General features: G+C 40.4%; 1 protein-coding gene across 3 annotated transcripts in view; it reads left to right on the plus strand.

The window, feature by feature from the left end:
• Nucleotides 1-20,583, plus strand: part of PRKN (parkin RBR E3 ubiquitin protein ligase) — a 1,194,517-nt gene that overhangs the window by 1,017,496 nt on the left and 156,438 nt on the right. For 2 of the 3 annotated variants that reach the window (XM_076002808.1, XM_076002809.1), the window contains exon 9: nt 3,711-3,860. The exons of the other annotated variant lie outside the window; for it this stretch is intronic. In XM_076002808.1, coding sequence (XP_075858923.1) covers nt 3,711-3,860 — 150 coding nt within the window. The remainder of the gene's footprint in view (nt 1-3,710; nt 3,861-20,583) is intronic. 3 annotated transcript variants of the gene reach the window in all.

The raw sequence follows: 20,583 nt of genomic DNA on the forward strand, positions 1-20,583 counted from the left end.
ATTATGTAGATTCTTAAAATATGAGTTTATTGAAACATCTATGAATTTTATGATTTAAAATGAATATTTCCTGTTGTTAGGAGAATCCATGAGTATACATATAAAGCTGAATAATTTACTCACCAAATAAATAAAATATAAAGCATAGCAATGAGTCAAGATTCTACCTAGGTAGGGCACACTAACAAAATGTATTTTTTGCTATAGTCTGATGAAATATAGGAAAAAAATATATTTTATTGTTCTCCTTAGGGGCAGTGTAGTATGCTTTATTAATATTAACTTTTATTTGCAAAAATTTTTGCAAATATTGTATAACCAGCTCAATTATTTTAGTTATCTGTGCATTATTCACTTTATAAAAGCATATCTAGAAATTTGCAAACCAGATTTAATGATAGCTTAAAACTGTTAGCATAGGTTGACATAGCATATCTACACAGACACACACACAGATGCTCACTGTCCATTCCAAAGACAAACCATGCATGAGTGATATTTAGATAATTTACTGCTTTCGTGCTTACTTGAGAATGGATTCTTAGATTTCAGTTTCTTGAGCAAAAAAAGAAAAAGAGAAGGGATTCTATGTAAACCCAGTTCACATTACAAATTAATCACATTCCTCCAAGTTAGTTCTGTTCATAAAATGCTATTGAATATTGATAAGTAAAAAAGCCATTGGATGTAATACAAGTAATATCAAGGGTAAAATATTCCTTTTCACCAATTGGAGTCCATCTAGTAATTACTTTACCACTATTGCATATGTTATATACTGATATAAATATTCTGTTCCACTTGGTGATAATTTGTTACGACTCTCCATTAGTGCACTCTCAACTTTGTGCCATTAAGTGGTTAAAAGGAATCTATGGAAATGTGAGTCATATCTTGAAGGCAGATAAATAAGGATCTTTGCTAATGACATATATAATTACATGTCCAAATTATTTCCTAAGTATGTTGAGTTTCTATAAATGCTAGCACATTATCGGTTCCAGGTCAAATGTTTTTATTATAAATTTCACAATGTTAATTTAAAAAGTAATGCTTTCAGTAGGTATATTTCAGATATTGTGTGTACTTTTTATGATTGAAATTTTCTTTTTCTTACACTTTTTAAATTTTTAAATTGACACATAATTGTACATATTTATGGAGTATATAGTGATGTTATGATACATATAATGTATGGTGATCAGGTCTGGGTAAATTAGGATACCCATCACCTCAAATTTTTATCATTTCTCTGTGTTGGGAACATTGAATATCCTCCTATATTTGAAACTATAAAATATATTATTGTTAACTATAGTCATCCCACAGTGCCACAGAACACTGGAACTTATGCATCAGAAATTACCGGGTATATACGTTAAAATACTAGTCTTCCTTTAGAAAAGGAATTATATGCTTAAATGCTCTGGAATTTATCATACATAGAATAAATACAATAAAGTCATTTTGTATAAATGCTTTAGCTAACAAATGGAAAGAGGAACCTAGTTTGACATATTCCATCAGTATTTGAGACCACTGTGAATGCAATAAGCAAGAATTTGTACAGCGTTATTGGACTTACCTTCTTCCAAGTAAAGCTCTTTTCATAATAGTAAAATTGCTTACCTAAATTAAATAGATTGGAGATCTGTTGTCAAACGAGAAAATAGCCAGTTACTTAAAAGCAACATATTTAAAATAATTATTTACATAGTTAAATTAAAGCCATCCTGAATCGCTGTTATTAATTCCCACTGCCATTGATAATTTTATTAGAATTGTTTAATTAATTGCACTTAATGAAGTTAAATTTCATTAATTTATTCTACAGTTATGTAGTGTATACCAACTATTGTCAAGATCTTATGCCAAACATAGGGCAGACATGTACAAAAACAGTCAGAGGATAAGAGCAAAAGGCCTGTAATAAGGTCTAAAGGGCCTGGAGCACTTTAGGTCCCATGAACTCACCACATTTAATCAACCAAAGATCCCTCTCAGGACAAAGCCCCTCACTGAAGAGAAATTGCTCAGAGCAGAAAAGGGAAAAAGGAAAGTGAAAGTCCAATTAAAAATGGGGCAGCAGACTTGGGGGATTGCAGAAAGTGAGCCCCATAGTTTTGAACACTGCCCAAAACACCAGAAGAGAAAAATCTGGAGCCATTCAAAATCATTCTGTGGTTGCAAAAATCAGGGGTGATTGTTTGAGTTAGACATTATTTTTGCTCTTTTTTTTTTTTTTTTTTTTTGAGACAGAGTCTCACTTTGTTGCCCAGGCTAGAGTGAGTGCCGTGGCGTCAGCCTGGCTCACAGCAACCTCAATCTCCGGGGCTCAGTGATCCTACTGCCTCAGCCTCCCGAGTAGCTGGGACTACAGGCATACGCCACCATGCCCGGCTAATTTTTTGTATACATATTTTTAGTTAGTCAATTAATTTATTTCTATTTTTGGTAGAGACGGGGTCTCGCTCAGGCTGGTTTCGAACTCCTGACGTTGAGCAATCCGCCCACCTCGGCCTCCCAAAGTGCTAGGATTACAGGCATGAGCCACCACGCCCGGCCTTATTTTGGCTCTTTTAATAAATATATGTCTCCAAAAAAAGTTATTCTGAATCCTACTTCTTTCTAACATTTCAGAGCTAATTTTATGTAAAACTGAGCAACAGAACAAAGACCAAGGTAAAACCCTAACAGGGTAGAAGCAAGGCAAAATCCCACACAAAGGGCTTAAAAGGATGAAGAGAATGAGGAGCAGAAAAGCATCTTTCCAGACAGTGAAAGAATGCCCACAAGTCAGAGGAAAACTACAATAACTATTTCAAAGTGAACTAAGTTATTAAGAAATCATACAAAAGTAAATAAATACAACAGATATTGTCTCAATAGAAAGAAAAACGCACATATTTTGTTTTCTAGAAAACAAAAATAAATAAAATTTTAAAAGGGACTTCAGAGAAGTTGATGGATTGAGAAGTTAGGTAGAGTTCTAAAATATGTATACTAGAAATTACACAAGGAAAACATCAAAGCAAGAGAATGAAGCACATACTAAAAGTTAAATTCAATACAACTTTCCTGACACAGAAAGAATGCTTGTGAAAACTGGCACAAAGAGGTGAAGTCAGAGGTAAAGAGAATCATGCCGAGGGACTCAGGTTAATGACAAAAGGGAAAGGGTGTTCGCCTCCTGGGCGGCCAACCATCATCATGAGGTAGAATATGGGCCTGTTTTCAAAACGAGTGCAAAGCCTTGTAGAATCTCAGAGACATGAAAACAAATTGCTTTATAAGCTTGATAATGGTATTTTATGTGTCCATCTTTCTAAATATATAAACATGTCCCTTAAATTTTATATAACATAAGAGTGTTCAAATACAGTTGGTGGAAGCAGCACCACAAAACACCAAACTTTAGGAAATCTCTTTTCTAAAAGCAAAATTGCAAAGAATAAACACCTCACGCATCCATCTTGCCAGTTTGAATTTGGAAGACTTTTTTCTACTTAAAGCACACCTGGTCCTCCTCCATCATCCCCCTCCACACACACACACACACACGCATGCACACGCACACACGCAGAATTGTCACTGAAACTGGCTAAACAAGAAATCCCACACGCCGACTATCAACGGTTTGGCTGAAACAGTGCATCTTAGTACACGTGTGATCACTTTGGAAAGCTCCCGTGGCTCTTTGCTCGTTGCAGTACGACCGGTACCAGCAGTACGGGGCGGAAGAGTGCGTGCTGCAGATGGGCGGCGTGCTGTGCCCCCGCGCCGGCTGCGGAGCGGGGCTGCTGCCTGCCCCGGGCCAGAGGGAAGTCACCTGCGAAGGGGGCAGCGGCCTGGGCTGTGGGGTGAGTACCACCTGCGCCCCGCCGCGAGCGGCGTTTGCTGGTGTATGTGTTTGCTTTTGCAAGTGGGCCGGGATTATATTTTTATTTTTAGTTTCATTTAGTTTTAGTTTTATTATTTTTGGTTTTCCCTTTGGACTCCTGCATCTTTGAACTGATGTATAAGAAAATAGATTTTGAATTCTTTATATAGGGCCCCAGTTCCAAAAAAAAAAAAAGTATGTATTTTTATTCTAGGGGAGAGAGTAATATTCAGATTTTCTGCTTTGGTTGCTTATCGAAATATTTACTCTAAGACGTTGTGAAGCAGTAGGCCAGACTTTTAAACTTTTCTTCCAGTGCTCAGCTAATTCAAAGGAAAAAAAAAATGTATTCTCTCTTCAGAGTTGCCTTTAAGTAGACAGGAGTGAGGGAGAAGGAGAATTTCCCATCAGCGATGTCTTAGTGACATTGTTTGCCTGAGTATTTCAAGAAATAAAAATGAAGATTAATATGGAAAACTTGAAATGTTATTATGTCGTAGAAAATCATTTTAAGTGGAGACGAGCAAAACTAATGGTGCCTCTTAGGGAAGCAGAGTAAGAAACATGGGAAGTGTTTGTTCTGAGAGGTCAAACCATGTGCCCTAGACGGCTTCTGGAATGAATCTATGGCTGCAAGCCGGCGGGAAGGCGGGAAGGAAGCATAACTCAAACACAGAAAGGCTTACTAGATTATAGGTTAAAATGACAAATGGATAATAATCCTGATATTAAATTTCGTGCAGGCTGGAAAAGGAAGAAAGCGTATGTGCTTATAAAAGGCTATTGAATTTTGATGGGAAACGTTTCTTTTAAAATCGCAGCTTCACGAGAAGCTCCGTGCAGGAAGGGGCGCGGGTAGCAGAGGCGTGCTACCCGGGCCCCGGGTTTTCGGCTGGGTGCCGTCAATCACCTACACACGGGTTGGCATCTGTTCCCTCTAGTCGGCCTTCCTATCTGTCCCGCCGTGGGGCTTGCAAAACCCTGGGGCGAGCGAAGGAGCAGAGCAAGTGGAAGTTGGAAAATAATGAGATGGCATGACGCCTAACTGGAAACAAATGCGGCTGGATTAATAATCGTGATTGTGTTGGAGTGAAAACTCAAACTGATGTTTGCTGTCCTTAGAAATTATGGAAATCAAACCACACTTTCCAGCCTTAGCCGTCACCATTTACTGTCTAATCGGCCGGAATTGTGTGTAGCCTGAGCAGGCTGCCAAATCCCGGGCTCAAAATGCTAGCAAATGTTTTCTTTTAAAAAGAGTTTTTGAGTAATTGTTTTTAACTAATGTCTAAATTGTATGCTTCTGCCTGCTAATTGTTGACTGTTGTTCCCATCTCTAAAGCTGGATTTTAAGATTTTAACTTTTGTGAGGAGGTGGAGAGTTGCTTTGGCCCACACTCTGCATTCGGTTGTTCACCTTGCTTTAAGAAAGTTTCATGTAATTTTAAGTTTTGAATATCTTCACTTCCCCCCCCCTTTTTTTTTACATAAGTAAATTGTAAGTAAATAACATCCATATTTAAGCTCCAAATCATGAGAAATTACTTTAGAAGTGAATTGAAATGCTTTGATATCTTTGGGTAAAGAGAGTTTGGGAGAAAAGTTTACCCAAAGGAGGATAGATACATTCAGATGTTTCTCCGTCCTCTGGCAATTCTAGGGAATGAGTTTTTATTTTATTTTGATTTGTTCTATTTCGTTGTTTGGGGGAGGTGTGTTTGTTGTTTCATGTATTCATTATCTATCGCTGCGTAACAAATAACCCCAAATTTTAACAATTTATCATGGCAAACACTTACCATCTCACAGAGTTTCTGAGGGTCAGGACTCACAGACGAGCGGCTTAGCTGGGCAGTTCTGGCCCAGGGTCCCTCAGGAGGTTGCATCCAGCTACCACCCCCAAAGTTGCGCACTGTCCCTCCCGCTTTACCCTACTCATTCAAAGTGAGGTTCTAGACCCAGCTCACTCTTAAACGGAAGGGATGGGAATTTGGCTCCATCTAGAAAGAGTGTCAGAGAATCTATGGGCATATTTTAAACCACCACGGTTTGCAATTTGAAGAAGTTAAAAAAGAGCTCTGAGAGAAATGATTTTCTAAAGGATACACTTTATGCCTTCCTCTCCCTCCCCGTCTTCTTCTGTCCAGGTCTTCACACTCTTTTGCAAGCGAACGTCAGTTCCCACAGCTGTAGCTGCTCAGCAGGGACCAGTAGACCTCATCATCACTGCAGTTTTTAATCGAATCTCAAACTTTTACAGAGGGATGTTAACCCACCTTAAATGCTAAAGGAATTCCATAATGATTCAAAAGGAGGTTGGATTGAATGTCATAAGTTCAAATCCGGACTCCACAAACTACTAGTGTGGCCTTAACTTTTCTCAATTTCCTCATCTTTAAGGTAGGGTACACATAAGTAATCATGTATAAGGTTGTTATGAATACGAAATGAAACGATGTGGAAATGTAGAAATGTAGCTCTAGATTTTCTGGCAGTCAACTTTCAGAGGAAAACCCTATCAGTCGGTCAATTAAGAATGCCCTTGGAAGCTCATTTCAAGGCTTTACTTTTTTCCTTCTTTCTCTTCCCTTTCTCCTAACGTGTGCTGTTTGCTGTGGTTTGTACGTCTTTGTAAGCTGCCAATCTTCTCTGGACTTGATGGTAGTGGGAAGCTGTCGTGTGAAAGAAATTGTGGTTAGATTACGTTACTTCTGCGGTAGAACATGGCCCAGTACATAAAAGCCAGAGAAGATGAATCTCTTCTCACTCTTTGCTCTACATTGTGGACAACCGAGAACAAAATGGGTTGCCCCAGAAGTACTAAGTGCCTCATCCTAGACAGTGTTCAAGGAAAAGTCACTGGTAGCAAAGCTACCGAAGAATTATGGAGTCTTGGATGTGGAAGATGCCCTAGATATCAACTCTAGTGGTTCTCAGGGTATGGTTCATGGGTTTATTGTAAGATACCTGTGACTCCACCTGTGCTTAATTTTTTCCTCAACTATTTGCAGATACAAAGAGCACAACTCTTACTATGTAGGTGTGCAAGAGATGTTTGCTGTTACAGAAAGGATCTCATGTATAAAAAGGTTGAAAACCAAATTTTCTGTCATTCATGGGATTTAAAAATTGAATCTTAGCATACCTTGTGAGATGCCCATTGCCACTGATATCCAGCGCTGGACACCTAAGTCTTGGGCTGCAGGCTGTTATTGTTCTAATCTAGTCATTCCACCCGTCACTGTGTGCCTGGGTGGCCATCCACACATCCCTGGTTGCTCTTGGATGTAGTTTCTATCTCAAGGAACAGACTTCCATGTCTTGATTAACTTGGGCTTCTTTAAAATAAGTACTACAGTTAGTATTTATAACCCTCTTGTTCAAACATGTAAGAACGTCCACTGGAAAATCAGATTCCCTGACACTTTGCTTTACCGTATCTCTAGCTTATCTGTCAGCTGAAGAACAATGTATATCAGCTAATAGGAAGGCAAGGATTTCCATTTAAATGATAATGTCAGTCCGTCAAGGAAAGACCTGACAGACATGTGACGGATACAGCAATTTATTACCACTATAAAGATTTATTTGAAAGTACCACCTCCCAGGATTCAAGTTGAAACATTCTGATTTCAAGTCTTTCCTTTCCTGCCCCAAGTCTTCACACTCCTCTCCTCAGTAAATCATGCATTTGGAGTTCAACATTCAATGAATGATTGAATGGAATAGAATAAATGAGTGAGTGAATCTTAACCATGTAGGAGTAATGTGAATAAACTATCATTTTTGTTTTCCAGTTTTAATCACCATTTACCCCATTTTAGAGTTGCTTACCTTGCTTCAACAAAGACCTCTTCAAAAAATATTTAAGCACCTTTCTATACTGACACAATGCATGGTATTCTAACCGCACACATAGTACACAACTCAGAACACCAGGATTACACTGTGTTTGGAGATCCACAAAAAGCTGATTAGGAACCTGAAAGTACTGCAGACTTTACAGAGTTTATATTCCCGATCAAAGGTTACACACATGGCCAAGTGAAGAGTCTTGCACATGAAGGTATATAAAATGTCTTATTCTTGGGAGCACTGAGATTTTAGTTTTGACTCAGCGCATAATATTTTTACATTGATAGAACTCAACAAAGAATATATTTGAGGATCAAATATCAGTCTGATCTCACTCTGCTAACCCTGGATCGTGTTTTCACTACTGCTCATAAAAAATATTAATTGATTTCCTGAGGAATTCATGTTATGCAGTGTTCTTTTTTTCTGGCCTCCTTGCTATTCATCGGCACCATCTCACAAACTTTTACGACTCCGATGCAGAATGTTGACGTGTTTAACACTGGAAAACAGACACAAAATATGGAACACGTTATACTCACTGACCTGGGAATGCAGAAAGCAATGGCAGTCAAACCTTGTGAGTTATCTATAAATAAAACTTCTTTATCATATTTGATGTTGTCTGAAATATTATGTGTCTAGGAGATAATTTCTTAAAATCATGCTTGAAATTGGCTCAAGAGTTTTCTTCTGTTTTGAATTAGAAATCCAAAGACAAAATTTAATAACAACTGCAAAAAAAATATATACATTTCAATGAAAACAAGAGATCTTTTAAAATCATATTACTGATCATAAATTAAAGACATAAGAAATAATTGAATTTCTTAAGGCCTCTAACAGTCACTCCCCCTTTTAAGGAATAGCATGTTGTGTGTCTCTGAAGCAGATTTATCCAGGAACTAAGGAGGCCTTGGCCTTGGGCTCCTCACCTGTATGGCCCCTTCCAAATCACCTTAACCAAGTTTATCTTCTTGCATTGTTTTCCTTAAAAATAGTTTCAAAAATTGCATAGACTAAAGTTGTATAGCCTCCACCAAATGTGGATCTAGACCTGAGCAAATATGAGCTGTGACCGATTTGTGCAAAAAAACTTGTGTATATTTTTGTTGGAAATGTTGATTTTGAATTAATAACAATAGCATCAATATAGTGTTGGAGATTTTGATGAGATGAGAGTGTAAGCCTCATTTTCAGCCTGTATGTAGGAGAGGAATTGGAGAAGACAGCTGATGATGAAGCCTAGCTTTTTACTCAGAGATCTAACTAATGACAGAGTTAAAGATGTGAATTAACAAATAGACAGGGAGCCCTTTTCTTCCCATATGTGGATCACAGAAATAGAAGACAAACTTATGATCAATATTTCATAATAAAAGGAAAAAAGAGAATGTTACTGTTCCTGTTCTTTAAGGTTATTTTAATTTATTTTTATAAAAGTATGTAATTAATCAAATTATGCTGAAATATTTTATAAGCTATATTTGGTTCTCCCTCTCTCTTTTGTTAAAATACTAAAGATTAAAATCTAGACTCCAAGTGTATATGGTTTACATCATGATGTTTTCAAGGAAACACCAAAGAGGACAGGCATTTCTCGTGACAACTCACTGTGGGTTCCTGCGGGTTGAGCTCCAGGCTGTCCCAATACCTTGTTTGATGCCAATATGTAGAGATGGAAGCCTATCTTTTGGTGCATTACTTTTTGATATACAAGATGTTCTTCATCAAAAAGCATTTTAAAAAGAAAGCTAATGTTATGAAATGTCAAAAAAAATATGCATACCATGTTTATTTGACATGTGTCCAAAAATCTAATTTAAACTCTAAGATTGGCTCATTTACAGATTGGAAATAAGTCTCGCTAGACTTTCTGCCTCTGAGACAGCTTGAGGTGCAAAGATAGAAAGCTTTGGAGAGTATTTATTTTAATTAAAGAAGCTGTTTGCAAATGTACAAACAACTTCTGCATTCCATTCCTCTGGAGAGCATTTATCAATTGGCAAGTGTTCCTAGAGAGTGTTCTGTGGTTTAAAGTACAGTTGATCCCTGATGAGCAATGTGGGGGCTGGGTGCCAGCCCCCCCCCTGCACAGTTGAAAATCCACGTATAACTTTCAACTCCCCAAAACTTCACTGCTAATTGCTTACTGTTTGCTGGAAGCTTTACTGATAACATAAGCAGTCGATTAACACATGTTTTGTATGTTATGTGCATTATATACTGTACTCTTACAATAAAGTAAGATAGAGAAAAGAAAATGTTATTAAGAAAATCATAAGGAAGAGAAAATATATTTACTAGTCATTAAGTGGAAGTGGATCATCATAAAGGTCTTCATCCTTATTGTCTTCACATTGAGTAGGCTGAGGAGGAGGAGAGAGAGGAGTGTTTGGTCCTGCTGTCTCAGGGGCAGCAGAGGTGGAAGAAAATCCACATATAGAGGAGACGAAAAGTTCAAACCCATGTTGTTCAAGGGTCAACTGTGTATACTTTTTAATCCAACACCAACCACTGACAATTCTGCTTGGCTTTAGCCAGTTTTTGTTGAAATAAAGGGAAGTACAAAATAATTACACTTTTTCAAAATTGTAAGATCCATCTCTTTGAATAATGTGTTAGGAAATCAGCGTTGTGGCAAATTGATTGGAAAACCTTTCTTTAGCTTTACAAGCCATAGAGAGCTCAGAACAGTCCAGAAAACCAACTTCTAAAGACAGCATCATTTCTGTGCATTTAATTTGATCCTGCTCTGACCTCTGTCCAGGGCTGTGCTGCCCAGCATGGCAGCCTCTAGCCACATGTGGCTATTTGAAATTAAATAAAATTAAAATTCATTTACTTAGTCATAGTAGCCACCTTCTGAGTGCTCAGTGGCTGCATGCAGCAGGTAGCTACTATTTTGGACAATCTACACATATCCCATTTTCATCATTGCAGAGAATGCTATTTTGGTCTGCAAAAAGACTAGGACATCCATCCAAGGAGTAGCATTTGCATACTCAAAGTTTCCTGTGTCTTCTACACAAGCACTTTGACCTCTTCAGTTGTAATTAAGGGAAAAAAATCTTTCTAGAAATAAAGCAATTTCCTGGGGTACAAAAATGCAGAGCAGTGTTTTCCAACGTGAAGATCATGCAACACAGATTGCCAGAATGTTACCAGGAGCAAGGTTGGAGTGGAGGAGGGCAGACATCCATGATCAAAGTGCTGGAGGCACCAATTAAACTAGATTAAACTGGTTTCTTTCCTGTGAGACTTAAAGCTTTCAATATGCAGACATGCATTTTGCTTGAACAAGTGGAATACCACAGACAGAGTTTCCTAAACTCTGTAAAGCAATAACTACCTTGCATGTGGTACATTTTGTAAGACGGGTGTTTCAAGAAACAATTTGGGAATCAGATCATTTGCTTTATTTTTTTAATACTTAGTGCTGAGTAACATACTGCTGGTCACAACGAGCTAGTGAAATAAAAAAAATCAGAACCATTAGGCTCACAATGTTTTCTTTTTTGTAGAGCTCTAATAAAAGTATGATTTTTTAAATTGTATGCCATATCCATCTCAAGTGTGTTTTTGAGACTGCAGTACATTTTATAGTAAAATCTTTTTATTTCTACAACTGCCATTGAAAGATATTTTTATGGGTTGAAGATCAATTAGAGAAAACAGAATGGAATTTTATGATTGTGTGTGGTTATAACTCATTTTGCAATGGTCCTGATTAAGCCAGTATGAAATTTTAAAATTTCATAGAATAGATTCTATTATGATAAATAAAATATTTTCACAGGGTGAGTGTCAGTATCTGTGAACCTCATGAAATGTTAACTGCATAGGACACTATGGTAATAGCAAAGGAATTATGATGTTTAGATTTTTGGTTTTTCTTCTTATGCTTGAAGAACGACCAGTGAGACAGTGATGTACTTGGGCCCAGCCCACTGGAACTGCCTGGCAGGGCCGGTTTGAATGTCCTCATGTCTGGCGTTCTGAATGGTGACCCTGTCTTCCTCTTTCCAGAGTTATTTTGCAATAGACAAAAATTTAGAAACAATCACATTTTCAATAGCATGGTAGTAAATATGTTTTTGACGTATCTATGCACTAGAATACAATACCCTATTACAAAGAGTGAGATTGATCTGTGACCTGGTATGGAACAATTGTTAATACATAGAATTAAGTGACGAGCACAGAAAAAGATCAATGCTCGTAAATGTATAAAATCTTTTCTGGAAAGAATTAAAGAAACCCTATTAACAGTTGTTGCCTGTGGGAAGAGGAAGTGAGGATGTGAAGAAGGTAGCTTTTGCTTTCCAGTTTGTAAGTTTCTGTTGTGTTTGAATTCTCTAAACGTGTAGATAGATTACTGTTCCTTTTTTTAATAACATGAAGGACTGAGTTCAGGTGCGCCTTTTTTTTTCCCTTAATTAAACTTCTAGTATAAGGGACTTAGTAATGTCACTTGTTAAAAATAAAAGCAGTGTGACCAGTAATTAAATTAGACAGAATTTTATACCATTTTGGATATAGCATTTCTTTGGGGTTAGACTCAGGAGAAGTAAACATGCTTCCCTGGCAGAGATCAAGGGCACAAACATCACCTCCGAAAAGCCTGGCCACTGTCCCCAGGAGGAGCTGGGCCTGCAGGTGGTCCAGCTGGTCATTCTTTCCAGCTTGTAATTTGCACAGAACACGCTCTCCTGTCATATTTATTTGAATAACATATATTTTTTTAATGGGAATGGAGTCTGCTGGGAAATTTAATTTATATTCCCAAAATAAGTTCTGTGAAACATATCACCAAATGCATTAAGCAGCCAATGCCAATGGGTGAAGTTCATTTTTTGTGTAGTTTTTAAATAGTTTAAGTACCTCCTGAATTAAGGTAAAATATATCCCAATGCTAATTTACACATATATGTATTTTAAACTGTTGTTTTCTGCTTACCCCTTAAGAGTAAGGGTGAGGATGGTCTAGCTCAGCACCCAGAACATAGCATTGTAGACTAGTGGAATGTCAAAGAAGCAGCTCACCTGTACTCCACACTCAACCACAAACACGAACACCAAAGCCCGCACTCACTAACTGCTGTTATTCCTATTTCCAATGAAACGTAGACAGAGCTTGTTGTGACTCACACAGAGTAAGCGCTCAGCATTGGAGTAACATGTATTTCTCATACTTGTCAAACATTCCTTGGGAAAGGCAAAGTCTGTAAAGGATTAGAGCAGTTCTCTGTAAGCTCCCGGGAGGGAATGGGGCTTTTCCCAGGTAAAGTCCAGCTGCTCCCACTGGCAGTGGTCTACACAGGTCTGTTACAGATCCAGAAATTATGTGTCCAGGATCCCAAGAAATTCAGCCTGCTTTCCTCCCCCTCTGCTTGGCATTTCAGTGGGCCCAAGGGTTCTGCCAGTTGAGGTCCTCAAAGACTCACTTTTGCTTCTTCAGCACCGAAAATGAACGAGATCTTAGAATGGAAATTGGAAGGGCCTGCAGGCAAATCTGATTTGGCCCGGCCTGATTTTGAGTCCTACCTCCCCTAAGACGTGGAAGCCCTCAGGACGTACACGTGGCAGAACAACCTGAGCCTACTACACAGGCCTTTGTCTCACCTGTCCATTTAAAGGTTTATGTTGTGGATAGAAACTAGGAAGCAGATTTTTTTTTTATGTCCATTTTATTTAAGGATTTCTTTCCAGGAGAAGGAAAAAAAAAGAAATCAAGTTAGACCACAAGGCCATTCTTGAACTAGGGTCAGAAGAAGTATAAAAATAAAAAGGAATCCTTTCAGAGGGAGAGAACTCTCGCTGACACGCTCTAGGAAGCAGTTTGTCAAGCGTATTTCTGCACTTCCAGAAAGAAAGCAATTTCCGTCCTCCTTTCTGTAGAAGCAGGCCCAGAATGCCTGTTTCTTTCCCAATCCATGCCGCCCATTACTCTCTTTTAGAAAGAAACAATATTGTTCCTGACATGCATTCTTCTTCACGAAGCCATGTTGGTTACAGACCAGAGTTCAGAGACGGTCTGGGAATTGGATTCCGAGTGATGTTTTCCTGTTCCTCTCAAGGTATTAGTGTTAAACCAACAGGTCTGCAATTCAGAGAAGTGTGCGTTAGCCATTCCTGTGGTCCCCTCCCCCACCAGCCGGACCCACTCCATTGCAGAAGGTCACCCATCCCTAAAGGACTCCCTCCAAATCACCAGGTGCAAGGTTTTACATTGTGTTTTTCTCTCTAAGAACTTGAAGTGTTCTTTAAGTATGCAAGCTTGCATATTCACACTGCCTGATCATTTGGAGGAAATAATATGAGAGACTGATTCCAATCAACTTATAAGTTAGTCTTTTGTAGAAATAAGATGGAAATTTACTTGCTGGATTTTCAAAAAATAAAACGTGAAGCTTGGGCTGGATGCCTCCCAGAAGAGAAACCCCTGGTTATTAATCAGCCTTGTTTAGACCATCCACTTAAATGGTTTTACAAGCAAACAGGAAGTAGATAGCAAAGCTATGTTCAGAAGATAGCTGCTGCTTGGAAAGAAATAAATCTAAATCAAAGTAAGCTTCTGTTATGTGAAGGCCACGGCTGGGCTTCTGTATAAACAGCATTGTATCACTGTAAAGTGCAGACGCTGCTTAATCAATAAGAAAAGTTGAAGTAGAAAGATAGGATTAAAGAGATAAGATCTTTGTTAGACTAAATCTATTGACCGAGAACTTCCCATAATGGAAACTGCTTCACATTGCGAATGTAAGGGAGATTTTTTAAAAAGGTCTCAAAATTGGTGCATAGAGCCTATCTCACTGTGTGTATTTTTAGTTTGTTGCTCTAAAGAAAACAAAGATTGTTTTTGTAAGACCTCCGAAAAGAGCTAAACCTCCATAGTAAACATGATTTCCATAAAACGTTTTACTGAGAGTATGCTTTTAATATTCTGAGCATTGCTTTAAACATCATTGATACATGATCAGAATTTGGCAGGGACACAAATTATCCCAGAAAGGTAAGAAATAGCCAGCATGAAACCTCCTCTAAAGGCTGTTTACCTGTCCTGTGCAAACAGGACTACTTGCTGATAGAGTACCACTCTCAGCACCTGGCCACCGGCCCTCCCAGGGCGAGCGTCTCACCGGCCACTGTTAGAACGAGCCTGTGCATGGGCAGACAGGTCGTGGTCAGCAACGTTGGTTTCCCTCCTGGCATCCATCTCCCCCTTTCTCTTGCTAAGAGAACACTGATTTTTTTGCAAGTATGTGCCTATCTGGGAGATGACCTCAATCCCAGGTCAACAGTGAGTCCTGAGTAATCTAAGACACTCTGCAAACCCTCTGACCCTTGCTAACAATCCGGTTTGGAAAGATGAGGGTCTTTCTGGACTTGATTGCACTGCTGAGTTAATCAGCTCTAAAGGCAGTCTCTTGCTGAACTGCCTGTTATAGATTATAATATATTTCCTTTCTGTTTAAGCCAATTGAACTGTTTCTCCAGCCAGAATCTCTTAATAGGTACACAGACATTTATTTTTCTTAAAATTCTCCAAAGGAATGCATTCACTAAGGACTCTGGGCAAGAAACAACAACCACCAAAAACAAAAAAACAAACAAACAAAAAAAACTTGATAAGAACTTTTTAGTAGCAGACAAAATCACCTTCAGGTTATATCCCATAATATTTTTTGTGTCCACTATAACTGTAACCAGCAATAAAAAATATCATTTTGTTTGTCTCTGGCTAAATGGATTGTAGTATACACCATTGTATTGTTCAGACATTAGTTCCATGGTGTGTGGCCAAGAGCCAAAACAGCGGTGGCCCAGGTAGACGGAAGTTTATTTCTCTTTCTCATAAAAATCTTGAACTTGAATGCTCTGCTCGGCAGTGTCTTTAGCTGCCCTCACCTACATGGTACAAGCTGGGTCGGCACTGTGGAACAGAGGGGACAGAGAAGAGGACATTCCCATTCTCTTTAAGGTCAGATCCAGAAGCGGCACACAACACTGTCCTCCTATCCCATCAGAGAAACATCAGTTCCGCGGCCGGGTGTCTAGCCCCAAAGGCGGTGGGAGATACCTGCTCTGGGTGCTGCGTCAACACCTAACAGCTGTTCCTATGGAGCAAAGGGCAAATGGATGGTGGGTCTGTCCATGTCCGTCTCTGCCATACCCGGTATCTCTTCTCTCTCCTTGTGCCCTCACTCAATGGCCATCTGCTTCTCTCCAGGCTCAGATTTTTATATTTTCATGCAGGTAAAATCTTCTGGGAAGGATGCTACTTCTATTTTATTTCTAACAAGACTGAGTATTTGCTTGGTGACTTTTTTTTTTTTAAGCAACATATGCTTTTTACTTTCTGTATTCCCAGGCATAAAAAAGTTAGACCTCCAACTCTCAATAATACCCAGAAAATTGTATTGGCCTCTTACATGGAAAGGCGTTGCCACAATAACCTTCTGAATCTGTACAGATAAACAGAGTTAGCATTCAGGATTGCCATCAACTAAAAGCAGAGGTACAATTCTAGAAAATTCTCTAGTTGGAATGGTGTCGCCACCTCCTGATCTTTTTGTTCTCCTTTTACCTACAAATGCACTGCTACACCATGTAGAACCACACATGCCATAGATTAAAGCTTTTGGAGCTACAAATTGAATATGATATTTCACGTAGCACTTGGAGTAATATCAGCTTCTGATTTACATTTCTGACAGAAGTCGTAGGAGTTTTAGCTTTTATTCTTCCATCACAATCACTAGAAATCATGCTGTTTTCAGCAACTAAGCTATTCTAGTAAGAAACATTCACTAGAGAGAAAAATTCAATATATCCTTCCTTATACTTAAATAAGTAATACTTGTAAGGGGAAATTATTCTCTGCACGTCGACTGTCCAGTCCATGTGTGGCACTGTGGTGGATATTGTGATCACACAAAGGTAGACACAGCCACTGTGCTGAAGAAATATGTAATCTAGCAAGAAGTGGGCAAGGCACAGCTACGTGAAACAGCATGTCTACATGGCAACATGCAGTCGTGCCAAGTAACATCCCACAGAAACCCAGGACAGTTAGGGGCCTTCGTACCCGGTTCCCATATCACCTTAACATACCTCGTTTTCACACTTGTCACGTTGCTTGTGTGTCTACCACTCACCCCCGCTTTAATCTGTGGGGGCCTGGTGGGGTGAGCAGGGGCCGCATTCTGTTCGTTTCGTGTCCTCAGCATCTACCAGGGAACCCAGCACACACACAGCGATACAGTGGGAGAGGGAAGTGTTTTGAATGATCGAGAGTGGGGAGCTTCATTAAGAGCCTGGAAGGATGGAGAAACCTTGCCTAGAAGTGGAGACTGAAATATTTCAGGCACAAGATTCTGCAGGAGCGTTAAGGCGCAGGTGGGGGGCGGGTGGGCGTGGTGCAGAGAACAAGCCCAGGCAGTGCGGAGTAGGTGCTGGAGGAGCCCAGGGCTGAGGGGAAGGAAGGGGTCCTGTGCGCTCACTACAGAATCTCGCCTGTGTCCTACTGACCATGAGGACCAGGCAAGCAAGGGCTTCTGGGGGAGAACCATGGCCAGATCTCTGGGAAAGAGTAATTCAGTGGGAGTGTGGAAGAAAATGGATGGAAAGGACATTCACTGAAGTCACGCAGACCATTTTGACCAATATTGTGTTAATATGTAACCCTCCTAACAACCTCACAAAACAGAAGCCACTATCTTTTTTTCCTCATACTAGTTTTTCAATAATTATTTTAAGAATTTAGTGTTCCAGCATTATTTTCATTTAAGACTAATACCTCAGGGAGGTGGAAGATTTAGATCATTCTTTTATTTTAGAGATGATTTAGAAACTGAATACACAACCACTTTCTGTAAAATGTTTAACAGATAATGTGTAGCAATAATAACGCAAGGTACACTGTGTAATATTTCCTTGCCTATCTTTATTATGCTACATGATTTACTGCCTTTTATTTTTTAACCAAAAATATATGTTTAATACTTAAAAGTCCTAAATATTAAATACTATTTTTTTCTGTTTCCTCAGCATCTACCATGGTATCCAACACACACATAATTATATAAGAGGGTTTCACGTTGAAAATCCCCCCCACCAAGTGAAAAGATTTCCAGATGGTATTTGTCAAAGTCTTTTGAACAAAATTTGAGAAATGGTGGCAGGTGGCGAGGGGTGTGCAATGACAGCCACCCTTCTGCACTCGGATGCCTCAGCACCCAGGTCCACGCACTCCGTGAGCATTATAAAGTGAAAGACACGAGAGAACCTCTGACAGGGAGATGCCAGGCATTACCACGTGGGCATCTCCCTCCTCTAGCCCCCCTTAGTTTCTTTTTAACAAGGGTGTTTTTGCCTAAGCTAATTTATTTCAAAAATGCAAAAGCGAGTGAAAACCACAAACTAATTTACAGCAACCTTAGATATTTTAAATGTCTCTACAGCATTTCACATTAGTATATTGGGGCTCATGGCTCACCCTGGAGCTGACATGGCTGTGGTGTCAACCTCCCCTCCAGCAGGGAGCTGGGCCCGCACTCAGACACGCGCCACATACACACGCACCACACACGCGCACCACACGCACGAGCACACGCCTGTTTCACAAACTAGATCCAGAAATGCATCTCTTACCATTTTACCAATGAAAAAGTTATTTTTTCACTTAAGTGGATCCTGAACCTCGTGAATTCTAATTTTAACCCAATTAGTTCCCTAGATGTTTGCACAAATCCCAGAGTCTCAAGGTCGAATTTTCCCGCAAGCAGAAGCATTTTGCACTTATATTTTTTTAATAAAGCTAATCACAGTGAAAATTTTAAATTGGAACCATTATTTTTTTTTTTTTTTGGTGTTTCAGGGAAGAGTATAAAGGTGAAGTTTTTCAAATTTTATACCAAGAGCCCCTTTGTTTAAAGCTTTTGGCATCTATTTAATTGCCTTGTGGTTTCTGTATCTCTGATTGTTTGCAAAGACTTTTTCTACTTCTCCCTAAAAGGAAGATCAATTGTAAAAGTTCCAAAACATTTCTCAAAGCCTTCTTTCATAGTATTATCCTTCTTCTCATCTCAGAATGCCTTCATTTATCAAGCCTGGGTAATAGGCTCATGTTATCTACGTGTGGGTTTGATATTCAGGCTTATGAATTTCTCGGCTGGTAAGAATGGCATGATTTTCTTTAGGGCACCCCATCTCTTTGCAGGGGTGGGTGCCTGGTGCAGACAGGGGCAGGCAGGGAATGTGAGTGGCTGGTCTCCCTCCAGCTGCTGCAGCCGCCTTCACCCAGGGAAGCAGATGATGGCCGGGATGCCCCATCCCTGCCCTTTCTGATCCCCCGCCTCCTCCCGACTTGTACACTTCCCACTATGACTGGACCCACTGTGGCCCTTTCTCCCCACTCCCAGGGTCAAATGGAGCAGACAAGTTGCAGTAAATGCTCCTGTTCTTCACGTTCATGTGAGTTCTCCCCATTTCCTGGCCTTGGCCAAACGCTATAACAAAAGCTCTCCTTGGCCTTGGCCTTGGACTTCCTGCTTCCAAGATTTTTTTCCCATTCACACACTCTCCTGAGCCTCCTCTACCCTTTGCACAGTTTCCTTCCTGCTCCACAGGGGACAAAGGGCAGCATCACCCACTGGTGCCCAGCAATCTCCGCAAGCAGGTGCGCCCTGGCCCGGGATCAGTGCCCTCGGGTGACTTCATGGTGCGCTGTTTGCGTCATGGCCTAGGGTCCCCCGAGACTCCTGGCTGCTGCTCCTGGGGACATTGAGCTGACAGCTCCCTGCCCCCTCCACTCCAGGGGGGCAGTATGGCCAGAGCGAGCCCGCAGGTTCCAGCACCCCACCAGGGCGCTGATCTCAGGCCTTGGCTTCTCCAGGGAGCCGTGCTATGTAGGGCTATGTATGAGGTGAGCAACCTCAGGTGCAGCCTCGAGATGGACCCGCGTGCAAGGAAGAGGCACACACCTGCAGTGCCCCTATCATCCCCACTCACCTGCAGAGTGTGTGTGTGTGCCCGCACACGTGCACAACCACCTCCCCCAAAGACAAACAATGCAAAATCCTCTCCTTTTGAACCTATTTTTAATTCCGCCCAGGTTCCTTCCTTTCCAGAGTTCTTGCAGGGCTGCCTGTCCTGGGACACCTGTAACTTACACAGTTGGTTCCTCCCAGTGCCGTGGGGGATAGGACCTTTGTACAGTGATTTCTAAGGCTGGGGCAAATGATGGAACTTGCAGAGCTTACATTCGTGCAAAATAAATAGTATATCACATGGTGGTGACTGCCATGTTCTATTTCTGTGGTCCCCAACCCCGGTCTGAAGCCTGTTAGGGACCAGACTGCAGAGCTCTGCCCCGCCACTCTTGCCCCTGCCTACCTTCCACCCCACGGCGTCCCCCCCACACCGTGGAAAAAGTCATCTTCCCTGCAACTTAGGAACTGGGGGTTGGGAGGAACGTACAGCAGGAGGCGAGAGAGGGAGCAGAGCTCCATCTGTATTTACAGCCACTCCCCATGGCTCACATCACCGCCTGACCTCCACCTCCTGCCCTTCCCCCCTCCCCACTGGAAAAATTGAACATTGTCTTCCAGGAAACTGATCCCTGGTGCCATAAAGTTTGGGGACCACTGTTCTATTTGAAGGGATAAATTGTCCTGTAAGTAGTTGAAAATATGAAATTGAAATTTGATGTATTAGGATCCAAGTAGAGATTGGAGCTTATCATTAGAAAGGTTGTTGGTCTGTTCTCTGAAGAACAGGGCAACAGTCTTTCTCTTAAAAGGAGTAAGACTCACAGGTCTTTGCATGGGTAGAATGGGGCTGCT

Source organism: Microcebus murinus, chromosome 5 (assembly GCF_040939455.1).
Source record: "Microcebus murinus isolate Inina chromosome 5, M.murinus_Inina_mat1.0, whole genome shotgun sequence".
NCBI classification, from domain to species: domain Eukaryota; kingdom Metazoa; phylum Chordata; class Mammalia; order Primates; family Cheirogaleidae; genus Microcebus; species Microcebus murinus.